Genomic DNA, 24,577 nt, shown 5'->3' with positions numbered 1-24,577 from the left:
TAACCCACATATTCCATTTGCCACCAGATGCCATCAGTTTTCCCTCCACAGCATTTTCCAAATCCACCCCTTTCTCTCCCTCCAAATGACCATCATACTGGACCAGGCACTTGTCATATCCTTCCTTAAACCCGTGGTGGACGCAGAATGTGTCTACCACATTTGTCTAGAGAAGCAGTGTGGCTGAGTGGAAAGAGCATGGGCTTTGGAGTCAGAGGTCGTGGGTTCAAATCCCGGCTCCGCCAATTGTCAGTTGTGTGACTTTGGACAAGTCACTTAACTTCTCTGTGCCTCAGTTCCCTCATCTGTAAAATGGGGATTAAGACTGTGAGCCCCCCGTGGGACAACCTGATCACCTTGTAACCTCCCCAGCACTTAGAACAGTGCTTTGCACATAGTAAGCGCTTAATAAATGCCATCATTATTATTATTATTACCAACTCTGTTGAGTTGTACCCTCCCACGTGCTTAGTACAATGCTTTGTACCCAGTAAGTGCTCAGTAAATACCGTTAATTGATTGACTGATCCCTCCTCACCAATCACTGCCTCCAGTCTGTCCTCTCTTCATTCTATATTTCACGTGCAGTATGCTTATGTAGTGACGGATACATAAGGAAAGACAGAAAAATTTTTTTAAAAGACGACAGCAATGAATACATAAAGAGGTACAGAAAATGTGTTTCAGGCTCCTCACTGCAACAGCCCCTTGCTCCCCAACGTTCTAACATCTGAGAGAAAAAGCTGCCATTGAGTGAATCCAGCCTGATTAACTTGTGTCTGCTCCACCATTTAGAACAGTGATTGACACAGAGGAAGCCCTTAAGAAATACCAGAGTAACAGCAATGTGAGAGGAGCAAGTCTGGGCATCAACGCTGCCACTGCCACCCTCTACTGTGCCAGGATGAGGCAGGATAGGTGCCCCAGATGGTGTTGGGGGTGGTTAGTGGGCCTTGGTGCTCTATTGCAGGGAAGCAGCATGGCGCAGTGGATAGAGCACTGGCCTGGGAGCCAGAAGGTCATGAGTTCTAATTCCGGCTCTGCCACTTGTCTGCTCTGTGGCTTTGGGCAAGTCACTTCACTTCTCTGAGCCTCAGGTACCTCATCTGTAAAATGGGGATTAAGAATGTGAGCTCTTTGAGGGACAGGGACTCTCCAACCCGATTTTCTGCATCCACCTCGGTGCTTAGTACAGTGCCTGGCACAGAGTAAGCATTTAACAAATACCACTATTATTATTATCATTATTAGAAGAGCTGCCAGGGCTCCTCCCTGCTTAGGCTTCTTCTCTGTGCCAAGCAGGAATCTGGCAGGATAAAGGGACATCCCTCTTAGCTTTGTCTTCACACACACACGCACACACACACACAAAAATGAATTCATCGTAAAGAGAAATGACACTTCAAGCTTTTATGCATCTTGGCTAGGGACACCACCTTGCCTAAAAAGAAAATGGGTGTCCGAGCTGGCCCAATGCTATCAGTTGCAAGACAGAGTTCATATTTACGGCAGATGTTGGTTTCTTTAAATCCGTGTTCCCAGAAAAGGCACTTTGCTTTCGCCTCCCCTCGGTCATTTCTCCTTATTGTCAGCTGCTCTTCTTACATAAGAGTTCAATTGTGTGTTTTTAATTAGGAGAAGGAAGACGTTCCAGTGGAGATGTCCAACGGTGAACCTGGCTGCCACTATTTCGAGCAGCTCCGTTACAATGACATGTGGTTGAAGGTCGGGGACTGTGTCTTCATCAAGTCCCATGGCTTGGTGCGGCCTCGAGTGGGCAGGTTGGTATGGATTTTTGAAATTATGCACCCCTAATGGTAAAAGGAGTAACAGAGGATGCAGAAGTTTGTCTACTCTCGTAGGTAACACTTGTGTATAAAAATAACAGTGATTCAGGAAGAAGGTAACTCTGCAATGTGGAGTTAGAGGAATGGCTATCGAATATAATGCATTTGGTTGTGCAGAGAGTGCCTGCTAGTCCTGCATTCCTGGAATCTCACGAGTAAAATTTGAGGGCCCTTCAGTGGCCCGACACCATTTTTCTGACTGTTTTACCTTTGGTCAGATCTGGCTGCATGGATTCGATAGGGTGTCTCACACATATGTACATTGATGTATGTGTAATGTTCCAGTGAGTCCTCATTGATTTCCACTTATGCACCATGCATTTTGCCTGCTGTATGCCACCCTATAGCTATCTCACTTATTGGAAGGGCCTCAGTCCTTCCCCATAGCTCCGTCACAGCAGGACTCCCCTTTCTGTTGCTTGGCTGGGTCAAAACCTATGCAGGATCTTATCATTCATTCAGTCGGATTTATTGAGCGCTTACTGTGTGCAAAGCACTATACTAAGCGCTTGGGAGAGTACAATGCAACAACAGACACATTCCCTATCCACAACGAACTCACTTGTTGATCTCTGAAATATTACAGCGTGCGTGTATCTGTGTTAAGGCGGATGAGCTGGGGGAGAGAAGGCAAGAGCAGGAAAAAATATAGCAGTATAATTTTAGAGAGATTTTGCCTGTGCCCCTCCACCCCCCACCCCCAAAATTAAAACTATTTTGGAAGGGATTTTGGGCTTTGACCAAGTCTTGATTTTTGCCACAGTCATTTTTTTAAATAGTATTTGTTAAGGGCTTAACTGTGTGTCAGGCACTGTTTGATAGTCTTATTCCCTTATCCAAAGCACTATAGATGTCATCTAGTAAATTGTTATTTTCAGCAGATATCGATATCCAATGCTTTAGTCAATCGCTCATATGTATTGCGCCCTTACTCTGTGCAAAGCACTTGTACTAAGCACTTGGGAGCGTGCAATATATCAGATTTGGTAGACAAGTTCCTTGTCCACAGGGAGCTTACGATCTAGAGGGGGGAAACAGAGATTAAATTGCAGGTATGTTATATAAGTGCTGAGGGTGGGGCGACTAAACAGTACAGATCAGAAGGGAGAGGGAGTAGGGAAAACGAGGGCTTATTCATTCAGTTGTGTTTATTGAGCACTTACTGTGTGCAGAGCCCTGTACTAAGCGCTTAGAAAGTACAAATTGGCAGCAGATAGAGACAGCCCCTACCCAGTAACGGGCTCACAGTCTAGAAGGGGGAGACAGACAACAGAACAAAGCAAGTAGACGGGTGTCAATACCCTCCTTAGTCAGGGAAGGCCTCTTGGAGGAGATGTGCTTTTATTAAGGCTTTAAATAAATAAATACCAATAAATGGTATTTGAGCACCTGCTGTATGCAGAGCACTGTTCTAATGAGTTGGGAGAGTATACCAGAAAGCTTTAGATCAGTTCTCTAAAATTGGTTCCCATCTGACCTCTCCCTTATTGGAACGTTCTCTTTGTAGAATTGAAAAGGTTTGGGTTAGGGATGGAGCAGCATATTTTTTTGGCCCAATCTTCATTCACCCTGAAGAAACGGAACATGAGCCAACTAAAATGTTCTACAAGAAAGAAGTATTTCTAAGTAACTTGGAAGAAACTTGCCCTATGACTTGTATTCTGGGTAAGTATTTTGCTCTTAACATCCAGTTGGCAATGAGCTTTTGAGACTAAATCTCTTTTCTCAGGTCACTTTCATATTGATGTACCAAAAACACACAGATAATAAGTCCCTTGGTTGCAGGTCTTTCTTGCATTTAGGTTTTCATGCTAGTACTCTGTGTTTTTGATATACTTAAGCAGCTCTAACATTATTAACTGTTTGTGACTTTGTCCTTGTTCCAAGTTAGGCACTGGGTTCATTTAGCTTTGGGAGGTTTGTTTTTTGTTGTTGTTTTTTTCCCCCACCCAAATAAACAATTTAAAATTGATAACGTCTCCTTATTCACATTTACAAGGAAGGTTTAATTTTTCCCGTTCGCCTTTTCAGGAAAGTGCGCCGTACTGTCATTCAAGGACTTCCTGTCCTGCAGGCCAACAGAAATACCAGAAAATGATGTTCTGCTCTGTGAGAGCCGCTATAACGAGAGCGACAAACAGATGAAGAAATTCAAAGGCTTGAAGAGGTTTTCACTCTCTGCAAAAGTAGTAGATGATGAAATTTACTACTTTAGGTAAAATATGAGAAACTTAAATGTTTCTTTCACTCTTAGCAGTAAGGTGGTACCAGTCAATCAATAGTGTTTATTGAGCACTTATTGTGTGCAGAGCACTGTACTAAACACTTGGAAGAGTGCTGCAGAAGTAAAAGGCACGGTCCCTGCACTCGAGGAGCTTCCAATTCAATGGGGGCGACAAGCAGACACAAATTATTTATAAATGGTTGGAGCAAGAGAAAGACCAAAGATACATCTGGCAATATTAAAATGTGGAAAGATGATTAGATAAATAAATGAGTATGTAAATCAGTTTGTACATATAAATGCTAATGATGGCGATAATTTACCTAAGTGCTGAGAGTGGCTGCCTGTGGGGATGGCATGACCTGGGGTAGTGGAAATTGATCAGGGAATACTTCCTGGGGGAGGTGGGATTTCAGGAGTGTTTCAAAGATGGATAGAGTTGTGGTCTGACAGATTTGAAAAGGGACAGAGTTGTAAGAGGAAAGGCGTGAGCAAGGGATTGGAGCTGGGAGAGACGAGAGCAAGGCACAGTAAAAAGGTAAACTAGGGAGGAACAAAGAGCGTAAATTGGGAAGTAGTGGGTGAAGAGTGCAGATGTGGAAGAGGGAGAGAGCTAGTAGAGAGCCATAAGACCCATCAGGAGTTTCTGCCTGATACGGAATGCAATGGATTGCCATTGGAAACGTGAAGCATGGAGAAACATTCTGGATGATGTGCCCAACCGCGGTGGGGAGATTAGGGAGAGATGTGGGCTTTGGAAGGAAAGATGTGTTTGGTTTTAGTCGTGTTAGGTACCAGTGGGCTATCCAAGTGGAGAGTATTAAAAGCAAGAGGAAATGTGGGGTTGAAGAGCAGGTCAAAGATTGAGACTAGTGAGGTAGATTGGAGAATCATCCTCCTAGAGGAGGTGGCTGAAGCCATAGGAGCAGGGGAGCTCCCCCAATGCATTCAGTGTGAAGGCAGAAGAGTAGAGGACCCAAACCACAATCTTTTGAGACATCCCAAGTGTTTCCAAGCAGAAGATAGCAAGCAAGATACCAAGCAGAAGGAGAACCAACAGGGATACTGAGAAAGAGCTGCCAGAGAGGTAGGAGGAGAACCAAGTGAATACTCTGTCAGCGAAGCCAAGGTTAGATAGTATTTCCAGAAGAAGGGAGCGGTACACGATGTCAAAGATAGCGAAATAACCAAGGAGGATTAGGACAGTAGAACCCTTTACACCTGGCTGAGAAGGAAGTCATTGGAGACTTTGGGTGAGCGTGATCTCAGTGGAGTGAAGAGGGCAGAAACCAGATCGCAGTGAGTCAAGAAGAGAGTTGGTGGAGATGAAGTGAGGATGGGACAAAATGGGAGATGGGACAAAAGCTGGAGGGTATGGTGAGAGGCAGAGAAGGCTTTTTTAGTATAGGAGAGACTTGAGCCTGTTTGAAGGCAGAGGAGGAGAATGGAAGAGTGAGAAGTTGAAGATGGTAGTAAGGGAAGGGAGGAGGATCGGAGGAGATATTTTTAAGACATGAGAGAGGGTCCCAGGTAGATTTGGAGAGCAAGTTGGCTGTGCCGTAATTAAAATTATTTACAAGTGAAATCACGAGGATATTAGACAAACCAAATATTCCCTGTGAAGCAGCCCATGTTAAATACAGAGTTGGACTAGTGAAACATAGTCTAGGGAAAGTGTGATCTATCAGACAGCTGCCAATGCAACCAGTCCATTTGCTCCCAAAGTGAAGGTGAAAGAGTTTGGGCCCTGAATCTTTGGTGTCTTGATTAGTAGAAAGCTGCCAAGTTCCACATAGATTCAAAAAATCTTTCTCAGTGGGTCTGGAGAAGATGATCTTGGCTTTTGACCAGATCGTCATGTGTGAGACAGCCCTAGGAGAGTGACTCCTGAAGCTTCAAAAGGAAAGAAAAGGAAACAAGATTGTCGTGTCACTGCTGCTTCTGGCTTACCTTGAAGGGGAGGCTCTCTGAGTCACCATTTTGTACAATGGTAGCTGATCATATTCATCACTTTGTCGCTTCTTTTAGAAAACCCATAGTTCCTCAGAAGGAGCCTTCCCCACTGTTGGAGAAGAAGATCCAATTGCTAGAAGCAAAATTTGCTGAGTTAGAAGGGGGCGATGATGATATCGAGGAGATGGGAGAAGAGGAAGGTGAAGTTATTGAAGCTCCCTCTTTGCCTCAGCTTCAGACTCCGCTGTCCAGTGAACTAGACATCATGCCTTATACTCCACCACAGGTAAAGATGACCTGATTCTGGCCACTGACCAGGCAGGAGAAGGCAGACTGGATGATTTTAATCTAGTTGCAAAGGAAAATCCTAATTGTGAGTACGACTCAGTGTTGAAAAGGCTGAGTGAAATTATAAACCAACAGACTATCCACAATCTGTTATTGAGAGTTCTCCAGTGGGAGGCTTTGAGGGCTTCCACAAAGGCACGCGTGCAAGGCAAAGACCAATTTAAAATGAATGTATTTTTAGACCTTTTCACTTTGAGGTTTTTTTTTAAAAAAAAAAAACAACCAAAACCGTCCAAATGCTTAAATTTTAGGGACACTTCTCCTTTATCTTGATGAAGCACTTGAAGAAGCACTAGGAAATGGTACTTGTGCTGTTACACTTTGGCTTTCTTAGGACCGATTATCTAGTTACTACCCAAGCCTCGTTATCCTTTCTTTATCTAGCAAAACCAACTTCATGTTTCTGAGGGAAACGTTGGTATCTTTTTCTTACTCTGAAAAACAGTCCGACCCAACCTCACCCACAGTGAGGCGGGGTGAAACAGCCAGAAGCAGGGGAATGCCTGCTGGGGCTCTGCCATTGGTGGTGAAAGTTTCCGACCAAAGAACCACCTAGGGCGTCTCGCTTGGTAGACAGGCTCAACAGGAATCCTGAAACTATCTGGCTAATGTGGGTGGCGAAGACCGTGGCGGCCACCCCGGCAAGCATCTGCTGGTCTGGGGCCGTGCGGCACAGCGTCGGCACTAGGCTGCGGTCACCCTGGCCATAAATGGGTTTCCTCCGTAAAGTTCTTGCGGGCCCGTTGCAGTGGGCCCGTGCCCACCGACTCACCTGTTGCGCTCCCTGCCCTGGCGGGAACAGGACTGGCGGGGACGAGAGAGTGCGAGTGAGGTGCCACGCGAGCCACTGGCGCTAATAATCAGTTCCTTTGCGCAGGCTCTCGGTCCTAAAGCTTTTGTGACTGGACCGAGGCTTGTCCATCGTTTACGATGGGAGACTCCATCGTGGTCATTGTTGGCCCTTAGACTCCTCTTCCCAAGCCCGAATTAGGTGGGTGCCGCTCCAAAATGCAGTGCTAGCAAAGCAGATAAGCAGGAATGTAGGTACCGCATGCTACCCAGAAGACCACCTGTAGTTAAAAATTATCCCAAGATTATTGCTCAGCTGGAAACTGGGCAGGTCCGTAGCATCCTTGCAACCGTGAGCCACAGTCAGTGTTTTGGAGCCCAGCAATCTAAGGCAATTAACCAACTTCAATAACATTTTATAAAATTGAGAACTTTCTACCTTACAGTCCACTCCTAAGTCTGTGAAAGGCAGCACAAAGAAGGAAGGCTCAAAAAGGAAGATCAATATGAGTGGCTACATCCTGTTTAGCAGTGAAATGAGAGCCGTGATTAAAGCTCAACACCCAGACTACTCTTTTGGCGAGCTCAGCAGGCTTGTAGGAACCGAGTGGAGAAATTTAGAGGCCACCAAGAAAGCAGAATACGAAGGTAAATACGGTGGAGACTTCAGTCACCAATATGTCATCTAACACCTTTCTGAAACCAGGTAGTGAATTTTCATGGCAACACATTCGAGAATTTTAACTTCCTTTGTCATCAATTTGAGCATTTGCATTTTTAGCTTAAAGTATGGACGTATTCAACAGGCTAGAGTCCAACATTGTGTCGCCTGGTTACAACACAGCCCATGGCCAAAATCTGATCATTCTTTTCCCAAAATGTATCCAAATAAGAGACTGCAGGCACAAAGTCCTTGAAGAGGCAAACTTGCCTTACTTCTTCCTTCAACTCGGAAAACACGATGGGCCCTTTAGTGAGGGGTGATTTTTGTGGGGAAAAAAAAAATTTCCAGCTTTTTCCTTTGGTGCTTATTTGGTGTCTATTTCTGCACAAGATAGCTACGTGGGAGTCACTGATATCAGGATTTCTTTGATAAAGTTCAACTTCCTTGATTCTTGTGAAATTGCACAGGGCAAGAAGTTAGTATTTGGAGAAGAGGACCCAAAAGAAAGAGACAGGAAGAGTTTGAGAAAAGTCAGTTGAGAAAATGTTGTGTTTTTCAGTTGTGAGTAATGGTTTGGAGGCGATGGAAGTAGTATTAATGGGATTGTTTCAGTTTTTGCTCTCACTTTGCTCAGAGCTTCCACTTTCCCAACCGGAGTATTGTGTATTGGATTTTTATGAGCAGGTATAGTAGCACCTCTTTCCAGCGCTAGACTGCAATTAAGCCCAGCCTAGTTAGAAGCAATTTTTCTTTCGCAGTTTCCTTAGTAAAGTTCTGTAGCTGGAGATAGTTTTCCTTCATATCTTCTGATGATTTTGTGGGAATATTACTAATAGTGCCAAGGTGCAAAGTCAGTAAGCTGAGTGATCGGAAATGGTTTGAGAGCCCAGGAGGCAGGAGACTTTTGAATAGTTTCAGCAGTTCGTCTCAGGAAACCAAGGCGTTATGGAATTTAAGAAAACTAGAGAACTAGAAGGCTTATCTGGAGAGGAATTAAGCAGTGGCTGGTTAGCTGGAGCTTATTCAGAGAATGGGGAGAAGGGGGAGGTGGGGGGGTGGAAAAGGGTTTACCTGGAGACACTAAGGACAGTAAAGAAAGTGTTAGTGGTGTGATGGAAGGGAGGGTAGAAGCCAGTCCCAAATTAAAGGTGGTCTGTAAATTTAGGTGCTGAAGGGGTTCCACTTAAAAATAAATGGGGTTGACTGAAACCATTCCGTAATTGGCTGTATTGGGAATCCAAACTCTGTTGGGTTCTAACCTGTTGAACTCCAACCTCTATTAGTTTGGACCTGGATGGCCTAGTTCTGTGTGGCAATGCCAGGACTTCCCCTCAAGAAAAGCCTCAGTACCCCAGAATTTCCTCTCTGAAGCACAGGATTGAGAATTGTAAATGGCAGTTCCCTAAACCTAAAATTCTAGGGCTTTGTCTGAATTTTTCTGTTCCACCATTTCATCTGGCAAATGTACTATTCTGAGGATCAAGTTTTGGTGGTGTCAGGCCCCAGATATAATGATTCAGAAGTCCTTTCTCCATCCCACTCTTTCTGTAGAAGACCAGATGAGTACTAAGCAACAGAAAAGATAATATTTAATAAGTAATTTAGAAAGTAAAACCAGTAATTAGTAAGTAAAACTAATAAGTAATTGTAATTAATTCAGTGTGGTCAAGGAAGCTTTGCCCAGTCTGATTTTTGAAGCTGCAAAGTTGAGATTGAATTCTCTCCATTTTCTTAAATTCTTAAACATGTATAACTCTGGAGATTACATTTCTGAGTGCCGCCCGCCCGCCCCCGGCCCCCCCCGCCCCGCCGCACACACTTTTTAGCTACCTGTTGTTCTTCCTATGACTCCCTTGTTGGAAGGATGATGTTTTGGGGGTTAAAAGGTGGTATGGAATCATGACTCCTCTAGCTCCCTCTCTGCTGTGCCACTGGCTTCCAGTGCATTTTCGCCATGATCACCTGGCCTTGTGCAAATTGAGAAGTACACTCAAGAAATTTGGAGGCTCGATAAAGACTTGAATTAAAAGATGCACTGGTAAATTCAGACTGTGATTAAATATGAAATTTATTATATATTCTGGAGCCAGTCAGTGGAGAAAGAGCACTTAATCACCCCCGCAGATGGGAATATATGAAAAAGAGTTTTATGGGCAGCAACCTGTAAGTACAGAAAAAGTAGCTGGAAGAAATGTAACCACCTTGCAGGGTATGTTCAACAGTCACAGTTCAACTTGCACAAACAAGTCTGATGTACCTGTCTATTGTGTGATATGAGAATGTGGTTTTGGAATCTCTCTTGATTTTTAAAAAGCAGCTGCCTGGATAATTTCATCTCACTGCTGATGTGTTTCGCCTGAGGAACCTTGGTTGTTTTGATAAATCCGTTACCGCTGCAAGAAAGCATGTAGTTCCCGTGGTCTCTAGGTCTACAGTCTGAGAAGGCAGGCATCTTCTTGTCTAGAGACCAGACCTCATAGCTTCAGTAGAATGTGGAAATTAGTCAACTACTTTCTCCAGATGCGTATGGCATAGGCAAAGAGTTACTTCCCTTACAGAGTTAATCTTCTCCAGCTGCTATACCTTGGGACCCCTAATAAGAGAACCCCCCCCACCCCCCAGATTTAAGTGGAACTGGGGGCACAGAGTTCTGAAAGCATAAGAAAAGTTTGTGCCAAAAATGATAATGGGCCATGGAATTGCTTCATGTTCAAGTTCTAAACAATCTGTGATGCTAATAATAATAATAATGCCGGTGGTGATGATAATTAGTGCTTTTCATCTTCAGGGTGCCTCATAAACATTAACTACATTGGTAACAATGGTGATATGCTTAAAAAATCTGTGCTTTCTGACTGTGTGTTGTAGTCTCTTAACATTCTTGAAATCTTTGCAGATGATTTCTCAGGATGGGTTAGGCAAAGCTGTGAGATTGGAAATTCCCCATAGATGGCCAGATGAAATCCAATTGGACACCTGTGCCAAGAATAGTCTTCTGCCGTATCTTCACCTGAGACGAAACTGTGCCTGTGTTTTTGATTAGTCCTGTTGAATGAAATGGATGGTATTTTGAACTCCTGGGTTCAAAACAGAATTGAAAATCTAAAATGCCTTTACAGAGCGGGCAGCTAAAGTTGCTGAGCAGCAGGAGAGAGAACGAGCAGCACAGCAACAGCAGCCGAATGCTTCTCCCCGAGCAGGCACCCCTGTGGGGGCTCTTATGGGGGTGGTGCCACCACCAACACCAATGGGAATGCTCAATCAGCAGTTGACACCTGTTGCAGGTAAAAACAGGAGCTAAGACCATTTTTTTTTTCCACTTTTAAGAAATTCCTTCATGATGGATCACATTTTTTTTTTGCTCCAGTTCGAAGTACGCTCAGACTCTAGTCGTTTCTCATGACAAATCTTTTCTGAGAGTTTGAAGTCATCCTCGTTGTCCTACATTACTACCCTCTCCTGCACAGTAAAATCCTTCCTGTAAAAATCGGGACAGGGGCAAACACTGGAGAACGTAGCGGACAGTGAATTCTGCCTTGGCAGTGGAGATGGCTTAGTAAATCTTCTCCATCTCCGCGTACTCATGAAAAGGTAACTAGAGCTAAACACCGCGTCCTAGAGGAACTCCCCACCAAGGCCTCGTGGGAAGTCTTAACCCGGCGGTGTTCACCCCTTGGATTCATGACCAGTATTCAGTTTGCCTTGTTCTGCTGCAGCCCTACTTAAGACTGACCCCTTAAAGGATTTTTCCCATTGACCCGGAAATCCTTTTCTGGGCAATGCCGTGCATGACTGCCAACTGGACGAGCTGTTCCTTGTTTGATTCACTGTGCCCACTCTGTAATGCTTTTCTGCATAATTGCGTTAAACTGCATTTTCTGTTAGTATCCCAGTCACATATTTTCGAAAGAGTCTGAGTGGGTGCTTGTGTGTGTTGTCTCTGGTTCTGAGAGCTGCTTTTTACATTTTCATCCGATTATATAAAACGAGTGGTTTCGAACCCAACTTTGGACTACCCTTCCTAGAGCTTGCCTCAGTCGAGGGGAAAGTACCATTTCAGCCACTCTGTTTATGTCGAGCAAGCAATCTTATTGCCTTCCTCGTGCCGCCAGGTAATGTTAAATCCCAAGTCTTGGCCTTTGAAAAAATTCCGAATTAGTACAGAGGTGCTGGTTTCCCTTTGTCACTCTTTTGGAATAGCAAAGCCCTCAAACGTCATTGCCTCTTTGAATAATCCAACTCACTAAATCACATGCAAATCATGGCTTTCGATAGTTTATCAGAGCTGATGGTAAGCTAACACGCCTCATGGTTGCTTGCTCTATTCCATGGCCCATTTTGGTTAATGAGGTTCTGGAGGATTCTAGGAATCAGACCCGCGAATGAGGGGACTTCAAAAGTTAGACTTCCCTCACCAATGTTTCATTTATTTTACTTCTTATATTTTTAATGCTCTGCCTCTGGCTAAGAAGCCTCAAGATGGTGTTTGAAAAAGAAATGCAAATTACTAAAATATTTTTAAAGAACAGCAGCTGCAGCATATTAGCTCCCCGTTGGGAAAAGACAAATTGAGGAGGCCCTGAAGGTCAGTTAGCCAAGAGCTTTGACAGGCCGGGCAGCCAGGCTGATCAGACGTGTGTTTTTCGCTCTGCGGAGCACACTTGTTCCAGGAGCAAGAGAGTACACTGGCTGGGCTCTTAGGAAGGCGTAGACAGAGAGAGATGATCTCGAAGACGGTGTGGTTTTCAAGCATTTTCGTTCTGGGAGCTTCCGTGTCTTCTCGTTACCCTCCACTAACAATGACATCCCAACAGAATCCTAAGTCTGGAAGAGAGGAAGTTCAGGGGAAGGGCTCAAGCGGTGGAGACGAGATGCACTTCCTGTTAACATAGCCTGCAATCTGCCACTGGCGTCACCAAACAGCTTTTTGGAGCTGTACGGTTTAAATCCCCAGCAACTTCAGGGGAGTCCCCCACCCCTTAAAGTAGTGTGTTTTGATTCCTCTGTGAAACAGGGCTGTTGAAAGGGTTGGGGAGAAGTTTGTTTTTGTTTTTCTCATGGTCCTCCAGAGGGCTGTGTCATCCTGGTGCCATTTTAGATCTCTTTCATCCTAGGAGAGAATCCTTTCTCGGAACTCGCTTTGCTTACAAACACCAAAGCTCATTTGAACAAATGTGACTGGGATAGTAAATGCCACAGTACAGTTTAATGGAATCGAGTTAGGTGTCGAGTTCAGCTAAACCGTTACTAATTGCTTCATTAACAGCCCCAGGAGCTCGTGTTCAGATGGGCTTTTGTCATTGAAAGCAAAGCTTTATAATGTTCTTAAATTCCTTTCCGTTCACAAGATGGACTATTGTGGTGCTGGTGTGGCTACAAGGTGGCATGGCAGGACTGTAAGTTCTCCTACTTAAGGGTCTGTGCTCAGCAGTCATCTTGCATCTCTTTGGTTAACTGTTTAAATGAGGTTCAGTGTCCTATAGGATATGTATGGATCTTTTACTTTTTGAATCAATGGAGTTGTAGAGGAGGATAAGCGACTTCATGGCAAGTTAGTGCAACTGCTTTTCCCTTAGTACCCCCCTGACATGAAAGAGCCTTTTTTGGGTTAATAATGTAGTTATTTTTCCCACTACAAACAAAATAAAACAAACAAACAAACAAAAAACAACCCATGGCCTTTAAACCATACCGTTGTCATTATTTGGCATCTTTAAGAAAGGTCTGAAAGGAGGACAATTCAAAAATATTGAATTTCCTGCCTGTTCTCTAAATGGACACTAAAAGCTCTGCAATGTGTTGGGGGGGGGGGGTTTGTTGGTGGTTTTTTGGGGTATTTTGGTGGGGGGGGGTAATAGAAATAGGTGTGGTGGTAATGTTCTAAACTTAACTGTCCCTCAGTTCCCCACTTTTGCGCAAGAAGCTGGTGTTCACACATGGCTGCTTTTCAGGAAGGTGCCTGTGTGTTTTAGAAGTGTTTTGAGATCCTTTGTACCATTGTTGATGGAAGTTCTAGAACGTTTAGTTTGGCAATCTGAAACCCCAAGCTACTTTTTTGATTTGTCTAGAGTCATTTCTGTAGACACAAGAGATACTTGTTGTTTCTTGCCTTTGGTCTTTTCGGGTGCCCCAGATTTTCATATTTTGTTACCTGGCATTCTTTGGTAGCAGATGACATTTCATGTGACGATACTCATCGCAATTGGAAACAGAAAATAAAAGTTTGCATAGATAGCTTCGGGCCTCAAAATGTTCGCCTTTAACTGTGGAAAGTCTTGTGAGTTGTATATAAAGTGAATAATAATATTCATAGTAATTGCAGCATTTAAGCGTTTACTATGTGCCAAGCACTGGCAGACATATTTAATCCCTTTTTTAAAGATGTAGAGAAGCGATATTTCAAATCCATATCTATTGACATTTTTCCCCCACTCGTCATAACAGCCTGAATCTGAATCTCCTGACACTCCTTAGAGCAGAAGCTGTGCATTAGAGCCTTTAGTGGATTTGGGGAAGGGGGGTTATATTGAGGCCTAAAGATGATCATAGTCATTTAGGGTTAGTGGAACCTGTAAAATTATACAGCCGTGCAAGTATGGACACGAACAATAGACCCCCCTCCCCCCCACCCCCAACCCACCCCGCCAAACTTCCCATAAATCATTCCAACAAACACCCATCTTAGAACAATTATGGGCCGGTTCCACAGAAATCATGCTTAACAGTAAACACAGCGCGCTTCATTTAACTCCATTTAGATCAATCAGACTTCAATCATGTATGTACCAGGAGGGTGATCGGGTGTGGTCTGATGGAGTTGATTTTAGGTAATCTGCAGACGAAGTGACAGAACTGGGCACTAGCTATAAACAGCTTGCAGAAGTAACAATTTTGGAATGGCTGATGATACTTTTTTTCATTACAATATAACTTCAGATTTCTGCAGCAGATTTATTCTAGGAAGATCAGAGGATAATTCTCTAAATACTAATTCATCCAGAAATGTGATATTTCATATTTATAACTTTTATTTTTGTTCAAAAGACTAACTGTTGTTATTATCATGCAGTACTAAAGGTGCTTATTTGTTGGTAGTGCATGCTTTGTTTTTTTCTTATTATTTAGAACATATTGCATGTTATTGATGCATGTTTGAAATTTGTTGTGTCCTCCAAGGCATGATAGGTGGCTATCCGACAGTCCTGCCACCTTTGCAGGGGCCAGTTGATGGCATTGTTAGCATGGGCAGCATGCAGCCACTTCACCCTGGGGTGCCCCCTCCCCACCACCTTCCGCCAGGTATGCCAGGCATCCCCGGCATCCCACCACCGGGTAAGAAAGTCATCCTCATTCACTCATTATCTCCTCCTCCTCCTCTTCCTCCTCCTCCTCCTCCTTTTCCTCCTCCTCCTCCTCCTCCTCCTCCTCCTCCTCATGTTCTCATCGTTCTTCTTCAGCCAGTTGTTTCTGGAGAGCCTGCCACTTGATCACGCTCCACTGCCCCGGAGGGCCCCGGTGACATCCAGGAGCTAGGATGCCCGTGCTGGGCTTTTGACTACTTTGAGTGTCACGGCCGTCCACGGGCTTCCTGATGTAATAGCGGGGGTAGAATAATAATAATGATTTTGATGGTATTTGTTAAGTGCTTAATTTGTGCCACGCACTGTACTAAGCGCTGGAATGGATACAAGCAAATGGAGTTGGACACGGTCCCCGTCCCATGAGGGGCTCACAGTCTCAGTCCCCATTTTCCAGATGAGGTAACTGAGGCCCAGAGAAGTGAAGTGACTGGCCCAAGGTCACACAGCAGACAAGTGGCAGAGCCGGGATTAGAACCCATGACCTTCCAACTCCCAGGCCCAGGTTCTGTCCACTACACCATGCTGCTTCTACCCACTGGGCCATAGAAGCATGGCAGCATAGGGTCTAATTGACGGGATAACTCGGAGCCTGTCATTTTGACCTTGCTTAAAACCAGGTGCTTAAAACTAATGCAGTTTAGGAAAGAGGGTAGATGCCTGTGTCAATAGATTTATTCATTCTCATAAGAAAGTAATGTATATGACCAGTTAGAAATCCCTATTGGATGCAATTCCTGCCTTCCTGGAAGATTGAATGAGAGCTACCGTAGTTAAGGAGAGTTCAATCAATCAATTGTGTTTATTGAGCGCTTTTGGTGTGCAGAGCACTGTACTAAACACTTGGTAGATTGAAGATTGAACGAGAGCTACCTTAGTTAAGGAGAGTTCAATCAATCGTGTTTATTGAGCACTTTCTGTGTGCAGAACACTGTACTAAGCGCTTGGGCGAGGACGATAGAACAGAGTAGGTAAACACATTCCCTGCTCACGAGCTTACAGTCTAGAAGGGGAGACAGACATTAATAGAAATAAATGAAATATGGATATGCACCTAAGTGCTGCAGGGGACACACTGGTTCCCCCTTGGCTTCTTCCAAGTTGACTGGAAAAGAGAGAAGAGGGTGATGAGATCCTTCTAGGCAGTTCCTGGTGGACTGCAAGAGTGGACAGTTAAAGCGTCGCAAGGTGGGAAGCAGTGAGCAGGCAAGAGCAGTCTAAAATGTCCCTGGTTTTGTTCTTTTAACAACCCAGTGGATTACAGTAATCTGCCTTGTGGGTTTCCGTGGCAGAAACCTAATGGGGATTGTTTGCAGTACTATAAAAACAGTTCCAACAGTGTTTGTATTCACCTTGCCACACTCTTAATAGTCATAAGGTTGTAATTAAGGCTGTGTTAAATGGAAGAAAAGCCTGGTGTTCTAAGTGAAGTTGCTCTCAGGCTTAAGAGAATTGACCTTTAATTATGTGCCTGCTTCAAGAGAAAATGGAAGCACAGTGAAGATACAGTTATAAGCTACGGGCCCAGTTTCGAAAATGGAAAATTGGAAACGAGGAGGACGTGTTTGCCTGAGGACTGTGGGGGCCTCGGTAATTTGGTCCCACCAGTTGCCGCTAATCAATGAATGGTATTTATTGAGCGCTTTCTGTGTGTGTGCAGAGCACTGTACTGAGCGCTTGGGAGAGTACAGTAGGACACACTTTCGCTGCCGACAATGACAGCCTAGCCACCCCTCCCTTTAGGGATATTGCAGTGCCATATCCAGGTGGCAGTAGGGGAGCCCAACTCTCTTTTTCCCCCGGTTGCTAATGAGCAGATTTTCAAGCAGTTACATCGGCCTCCCATGTAGAACTGAGCATCTTCCCGAGCATCTCGAGGCATACTAAGGTGGTTCGGAGTACTCTGATGGTTGCTAAGTTGGTAGCTCAAGCGGCCACTCTGGCCGAGGGGCTCTCGCACCATCTTTCCTCAGATGGTAATTACGGTATTTGTTAAGCGCTTCCTATGTGCCACGCACTGTTTTTCTGAGCCCCGATAAGAAAAATCATCCCGGTACGTCTGACCGGGGTTAAGTGGGAAATTCCGGGGAAGCTGAAGGGGTTTAGAGTAAGGGGCTCCCCCCATGCAAGAGATCTGCCAGAGCCAAAATGGGAAGGGAAAAACAGGAAGAGTTTTGGTTGGGCCTGTGGGGCGGCGAAGGAGTTGGTTTTCCGTTTCCACATTTTTTTTAGCTGGGCCCTAGCTTATGACTGTATTTGACTCAAAATGATCTTATAAACCTGAAATGCATTAGGAGACTAGTACGGTGCATTTGCAAAGAAATGCCTAGGGGGAATCATTGCTGTGTGTCACCTTACATTGTGGAATGACCACCTGCCTCTGCTTGTCCCTCAGCCACTGTCAATATGAAACCATGCAGAGTAGGGCCACCCTGATTCTGTTTGCAGCCTTTTGAAAATAGAGTCGTTTAAGACGAGAGTTTTTCCATCTTCCAACGGTCTTAGACATGGGTGGCAATGGACTTTCTATGTTTTCTGTCCCTGACTGTTCCATCCCATTATATGTTGCTGAGCTCATTGGAGATGTTGGCCATTTTATCCACCTCAGCGTGCAGTATTTGTTAAAATGGATTTTGAACACCTAAACTTGAAAGTATAGTCATACTACAGTGAGAGAAAAAAACATTTTTTTCTTAATGTTACCAGATATTTTAAATTCATACTTTGGGTAAAAAATTTTAAAACACCCTTATTCCCCCCACCCCCCAAAAAAAGTTAACTTTGTGTATTAAAATGTTGCATCTTGGGCAGGGTGTATAGTTCTTCTTGCAACAAAAATACAAAGGCAGAGAAAGACATCCTAGGCTGGCAGGGGGAAAACGAGTCTCGTATCAAAGATGGTAGTTTTCGATCATTGTAATTCCAGGACCTAATTGTGTGTATTGCATTTGAAACATAGGTGTTATGGGCCAAGGAGTGTCCCCCATGGTAGGAACTCCAACTCCAGGAGGAGGCCCATATGGGCAACAGGTAAATGATTTTGTTGTGTTTCAGAGCTTCTCTCCATCTCTCATCGTGCTCTGACGCTTTTTGATCTCTTGCCTCTTCTGGGTGGGAGGGTGTCTGTCCCGCTGAACCAAGCCGGCAGAGAGATGACTGCTAAGTGTCCTCACTCTGTAACTGTGTCCCATTTCAGATGGGAATTCTCGGCCCTCCTGGCCAGCCAGCACCACCCCCGTATCCTGGCCAGAGTCCCGCAGGCCAGCCGGTCATGCAGCAGCCCACGACACCAATGTTTGTCGCTCCTCCTCCAAAGACCCAAAGGCTTCTGCACTCTGAAGCCTACCTGAAATACATCGAGGGGCTCAGTGCCGAGTCAAACAGCATTAGCAAGTGGGACCAGACCCTTGCAGGTAAGGAAGGGCGGGTAAAACCATCCAGGACGTTCTTGGTTTGAGCTTGCCGTTCTCAAGAGGCGGCGTTCACGGGAGTTTAAGCGCGGGCTTCTGAATGATCCCAAAAGGGCCGTTCACATGAGTACTAGAGGTTCTGAATTTGAAAGTCCACACGAGCCACTGATTATTAGAGAAAGGAACACGGCTTCCGCATTACGAGTTATGTACTGTCGTACCACCTTAAGAGTGTGGCTGAAATGGACCCCGTCAATATTACGCTTTGCCAGCTCATTTGTCTGCTTTTGACAGTTGTAAAAATGGATTTTGATGTTAAAAAGAATTTTAAAAGATGCCTATGGTCCTTAATCAGATTGTGCTTTTTAAATTGTCACCCACCTCAGGACCCAATCATTTCCTTAATCTCACATGTTTTCTTTTAAATGTTTTAGCCTTATAAGGAATGTTTAAGTAATAATAATAATGATGGTATTTGTTAAGCGCTTACTATGTGCGAAGCACTGTTCTAAGCGCTGAGCACTGGGGTGGTAAGGGCAACAGAAAATGTTAGAAAGCCAATTTTTGTGTGTGCTCACGCACTTGAAGCAAATAGAGCCAGCTCTTGGTATTTATGTAGTTAAATAGAATGCAGACTCACTCTATTGGAGGCACTGGATAAAAAATGATTTAGTAAATTGTTTCAGTAACACTCTGGCTCTTCTCAGAGTTAAATTACTAGATTTTTTTTTTCCCTATGTTCCAATAGTCGTGGGCAGAGTTATGACCTTTGAAAGTGAAGAGCCCAGTAACCTTGTCAGGCTCTACTTCAATTTTCAGCTCGAAGACGAGATGTTCATCTATCAAAAGAGCAAGAGAGTCGCCTCCCGTCGCATTGGTTGAAAAGTAAAGGGGCCCATACCACAATGGCAGATGCCCTCTGGCGCCTTCGTGACTTGATGCTGAGAGACACCCTTAATATCCGCCAGGCCTACAACATAGAAAATGCTTAATCAAATCAAATAATTGCTACTTTGATAAAAAAAAACAAAGAGTTTTGTGGAACAATAGTCGTTTTAGTTTTTTGAGGGATAACAAGGTGATAATTTTTATTGCATTTTCTGTACATTGCAAAACCATTTTTATATACGGAGACTTTTAATAAGCATCTTTCAATTTGTTTTTGCTATATTAAGTTGACTTGATCAAATACACAAAGGATTTTTTGCATTACGCTCCCTCGGTTTGAAAGGCAGGTTCAGATTTGGTTGTGTAGGTAGACAGTTATCTTTTTACTTGTTGCCATGGGCCTAGTACCATCAATTTTATATAAAACAAACCAGAAAATGAGTGTGTTTGCAAGTTAGTCGAAGATGACAATGAAATGTGACAGTAGTCCTGGTTCACACCCGACAGGAGCATGTGTGTGTGGCCCATATGCCTGCCTCAACTGCTTTCAGCAGAAACCCATGAACTGAAGTGCTTTTTCAAAAAAGAAATAGATGTTGTAGATTCCAGCTCTGTCACAGATGTAAGAATTAAATCTGATAGTTACCTGAAGGCTCTTTGCAAAGAAGTCCGTCTTCTGCAGTCCTCCACTAACACCTAACATAGAGCCAAGGCACTTAATTTCACTCACTTCTACTTTGGATAGTCACGTTGTCATCTGTTTTTTGCCTGAGAGATGCACAACCCTGAATTGAATTGAGTCCTGGCAGGTGACTTTTAAAAAAAAATTAACCAAATTTAACTTAATTTCAGAAGTATTCATTATTCATGTATACATGTGTTCTGGGTAATAAATGAAATCTTAATATCTGTACATAAAGGCATTTGCATTCACCTGGAAGAAAGTCCTGGGGTGAATGAAAATGATGTTTAAAACATTTCCCTGCTTTTAAAATAAAACCCTTCTGTGGGTTAAAGTTGACCACCCTGAACCAGAAGGGCACCCCTGAGAGGACAGGCTATTTGCCTTTGCAATATTTCTTTGCTTTTTGTGTTGCTGGGGAGAATATTCTTCTACAAGTTCCAAGGTTAGAACTTGTTTGGCATTTTAAGCCAAGAGTCTGAGCTGCAAATTTTGTTTCCAAGATATTAATATGAATTTTAAAATTTTGACTTTCAGGAGTAATAGATTTGGTAAAGGGACACTATAGGGGCAAATGCTTATGAAATAGGCTACTCAGATACTGTAAGCAGTAGTTTAGAGGTACCATATTGTCTAGCCCTGGAGTAAACATTCTTGGAGCAGTGTGTATCTTTTTAAACAACGGGAGTTCTTGGAAGAGTCCAATGCTGCATAAAATGTTTTATCTTTGAACTCTATTTCAAAAATGAGGTCTGAATGAGATGCCATTAACACTACTTTGATGGCACCTAGGTTGCTGGGTATAGGAATAAATAATAACCTTGAAAGGACTCTTCCTTTCACGTTTTTTAGTAAGCATGAAGACCTAGGTTTTGGGGGGTTTTTTAATGCCATCCTTATTAAATAATCAGGGCAGTCGAATTTTGATAGAATTTTTTTGTGTGTCTCAACTAAGTAAAATTAATGGCTATTACTTTAAATTAGCATTAATTTTTTAATCACTTGACACTTGTCATTAATCATCATCTAAATGTCTACAGAGATTCACCACTTTCACTGCAAAAATGAACGTTGAAACAATCAAGGGGCAAGCCTTAATGTTGTATTGTGGACTGTGGGTCTGTTAAAAAAAAATTATGCCCTAAAACCTGGAATTTTAAAGTTTGTTTTGTTTTTCCTTTTCATTTGAGATCTAGATGTGATTCCTTTTTGTTCTCAGTGAGTGGAAGGGTCACTGCTGAATTAACTGAGGTATTATAAATTGAAGGAACTATTTATTCTGCTCCCCTGTCAGCTCAGGCGAGTGTTGTTAAAAACATAAAACAAGATATAACTTTAGATCAGGCAGTGCCTCAGGGCTACTGGGTGGTCTCTAATCAAATTGCTTTTTAACTGGGTGTATTTATTGAGAATCTTGTCCCCTTTTTCTGTATTTCTGGGAACAGACTGGTCAGAATTGAGGATACAAAATTTGATGTCCGTAGGTGAGAATCTCACCCTTAGCAAAACATATTTTTTCTAAAAAATAAGCCTCACCTTCTTGTGAGTTTTAGAGCCTATGGTTTGTATGATGTGAAAAATATCTTGGCATAGTAATATTTTGGGGGGGTAAAGATATTAGTATGAAAGGTTGGCAAATAAAATAGAATTTGTGTGTCAGGTAGTTGGTTGGAGGCCATTCAGTCTTCATCCTTTCGAGACACACACAACCCATATACACAACCCATACACACGCCCTTTCTCCCTCTCCTTAAGGTGGTGGGGGGAGGGGACTGTGTAAAAATCTCCAATTTGGTGTTGGTGGCATTTCAGCTTTTCAGCCCTAGATGATTGCTTGATTTATCCTTTCCTCTGTATCAAAAAGGTAAAAGTGGTAACTAGTCGTATAACGTGTATGTACCATCAATTTGTTCATTTGAAGCTTTTTAATCCCAATAAAAATGGAATTTGCAAAGTGGTTTAGAGTAACCAGGTCTGGTTGTTCAGTTCCGCTTTATGGCATCAAAATTTAGTTCCAGATAAATTATAATGGTATTTCTTAAGCACTTACTATGGGCCTGTATGGAGTGCTGGGGTGGTTACAGGCAAATCAGGTTGGACACAGTCCCTGTCCCACATGTGGCTCAGTTTCAATCCCCATTTTACAGATGAGGGAACTTAGGCACAGTGGAAGTGAAGTGACTTACCCAAGGTCATACAGCAGACCAGCGGCAGAGCTGCGATTAGAACCCATGACCTTCTGACTCCCGGCCAGTGCTCTATCCACTACCCCATGCTGCTTCTTGCAGCACTGAGTTTTGTGAAGATTTTGGTCCATCTCTGGGACTGAAGAAGGGGCCCAAGGTGTACCAAGCCAACCTTAACCTTTGTCAGCCTCGGCTGAGAATCATTCTGTGGTATTTGGGTGCTTACTATGTGCAGAACACTGTACTAAATACTTAGGAAGTACAGTACAACAGAGTTGGGAGACACGTGGGGCTGACAGAGATAGTGCGTTTGTGGCCTCAGGTGCCCTTTCCAGGCAGGAAGGGCCCAGATACCAAGTAACCCATCTGGCTTTTGCATATTTTTACGGGCAGATAAAAATCTTCAAAATGCAAAGACCTTATAATCCATTTACAGACCACAATAATAATGGTATTTGTTAAGGATGTACTACCAGTCAAGCACTCTAACCTCATAAAACCCACAACCCTAATCCAGTACTTTGGCGATGTTCTGTGAGTTGCCTCAAGATTTTGGTTTCATGGCCTTCCTTTTGTATTCTGTCTCTCAATCAATAGTATTTGAGAGTGCTTACTGTGTGCAGAGCACTGTACTAAGGTTTGGAAGAATATAATATGAACTGACAGACCCAATCCCTACCCTCATTTCTAAACCCTCTTCAGAACATCCCATCTTCTGTCAATGTCATTCTGGTATGTGTATCCATAGAGTTTTCTTGGTAAAGATACGGAAGTGGTTTACCACTGCCACCTTCTGCATAGTAAAAACTTGAGTCTCTGCTGTTGTCTTTGATCAGCCTTCTGATCACTTGATCATCCACCTTTCACTCTTTCCCATGCCCCCGCTGCCCAGCATGGGTGAATCGACTTGACCTTTCCATTAAGGGTAGCCGTATGTGGCACGGCTCTAAGCTTCCGCCACGTACACAAACTCTCCTGCCACAATTCATAGGAGAGACAACAAGCTTATATCCTTGTATTTTTTCCGAGGGCTTAGAAGAGTCGACTGTATTAACAATCTGTCCCGAGTAACCCAGCCCCTCCCTCGATTAGCAGGTGGGTGCAGAAGGGGTCCCCCTTCCCCCAAAACAGAGTGCAACTTACCACACAAGACATGCTGATACTTATACCACAAAAGTTCCCTTGCCTATATTCACCAACATCGTTGCCTCCCATACAATCAAATAAACTTTTCTTCACTCAGCCTCCCCCAAATGCAGGCCAATTTCAAGCCCCTGGGGCTCTTCGGTCATTTGCTGAGGATGCAGTGTTGAGGTTGACCAGCAGGGGGCAGAGCCCTGCCTATCATCCGCACACAGCAGGCACTCAATAAATGACATAATTACGGTATTTGTTGAGCACTTACTATGTGCCAGGCATTGTTCTAAGCGCTGGGGTAGAGACAAGATAATCGGGTCGGATGCAGTCCCTGTACCACATAGGGCTCACAGTCTTAACCCCCATTTTACAGATGAGGGAACTGAGGCAGAGAGAAGTTAAGTGACTTGCCCAAGGTCACACAGCAGACAAGCAGCAGTCGGGATTAGAACTCATGACCTCCTGACTCCCAGGCCCGGGCTCTATCCACTACGCCATGCTGCTTCTCATGACAACTATCACTACTAGAAGAGGATTTTGGTGGGTTTTCCAGAGAAGCGACTTCCCGGACTGTCCAGGGAAATCTGGGGCACTGGATTAATCTGGACTCCTGACTGACAGCCGGCCTGAATGCCTGCCTGTCTGTCTGACTCCTTCACTCATCTCTCTCACTCAACCCACTTATTCAATCCCTCACCAAATCCTGTTGGTCCCACCTTCACAACATCACTAAAATCCGCTCTTTCCTCTCCCTCCAAACTGCTACCACTTTAATACAATCACTCATCCTATCCAGCCTAGATTACTGCATCAACCTCCTTGCTGACCTCCCAACCTCCTGCCTCTCCCCTCTCCTGTCCATACTTCACTCTGCTGCCCGGATTATCTTTTTACAGAAACGTTCTGGGCATGTCACCCCCCTCCTTGAAAATCTCCAGTGGTTGCCCACCCACCTCTGCATCAAACACAAACTCCTCACCACTGGCTTGAAAGCACTCCCATCACCTTGCTCCCTCCTACCTCAATTCTCTCCTACAACCCAGCCCACTACTTTGCTCCTCTGGTGCTAACCTCACTGTGCTTCCATCTCA

General features: G+C 43.9%; 1 protein-coding gene across 8 annotated transcripts in view; it reads left to right on the top strand.

Annotated features, from left to right (window-relative positions):
* PBRM1 (polybromo 1) overlaps positions 1–22,120 on the top strand; it is a 110,508-nt gene extending 88,388 nt beyond the window's left edge. For 5 of the 8 annotated variants that reach the window (XM_038772069.1, XM_038772071.1, XM_038772070.1 and 2 more), the window contains 10 exons: positions 1,636–1,781; positions 3,355–3,512; positions 3,879–4,062; positions 6,100–6,310; positions 7,608–7,809; positions 10,945–11,109; positions 15,002–15,157; positions 18,143–18,213; positions 18,380–18,596; positions 19,413–22,120. In XM_038772069.1, the coding sequence (XP_038627997.1) occupies positions 1,636–1,781; positions 3,355–3,512; positions 3,879–4,062; positions 6,100–6,310; positions 7,608–7,809; positions 10,945–11,109; positions 15,002–15,157; positions 18,143–18,213; positions 18,380–18,596; positions 19,413–19,585 (1,683 nt within the window). In that variant the 3' untranslated portion in view covers positions 19,586–22,120. The remainder of the gene's footprint in view (positions 1–1,635; positions 1,782–3,354; positions 3,513–3,878; positions 4,063–6,099; positions 6,311–7,607; positions 7,810–10,944; positions 11,110–15,001; positions 15,158–18,142; positions 18,214–18,379; positions 18,597–19,412) is intronic. The other 3 variants (XM_038772074.1, XM_038772073.1, XM_038772072.1) reach the window with 1 other exon arrangement.
* Positions 22,121–24,577: the final 2,457 nt, after the last annotated feature.

Source organism: Tachyglossus aculeatus, chromosome X1 (assembly GCF_015852505.1).
Source record: "Tachyglossus aculeatus isolate mTacAcu1 chromosome X1, mTacAcu1.pri, whole genome shotgun sequence".
NCBI lineage: Eukaryota > Metazoa > Chordata > Mammalia > Monotremata > Tachyglossidae > Tachyglossus > Tachyglossus aculeatus.
The sequence above is the reverse complement of the archived record's forward strand: the minus strand, read 5'-3'. Positions and strand labels throughout refer to the sequence as shown.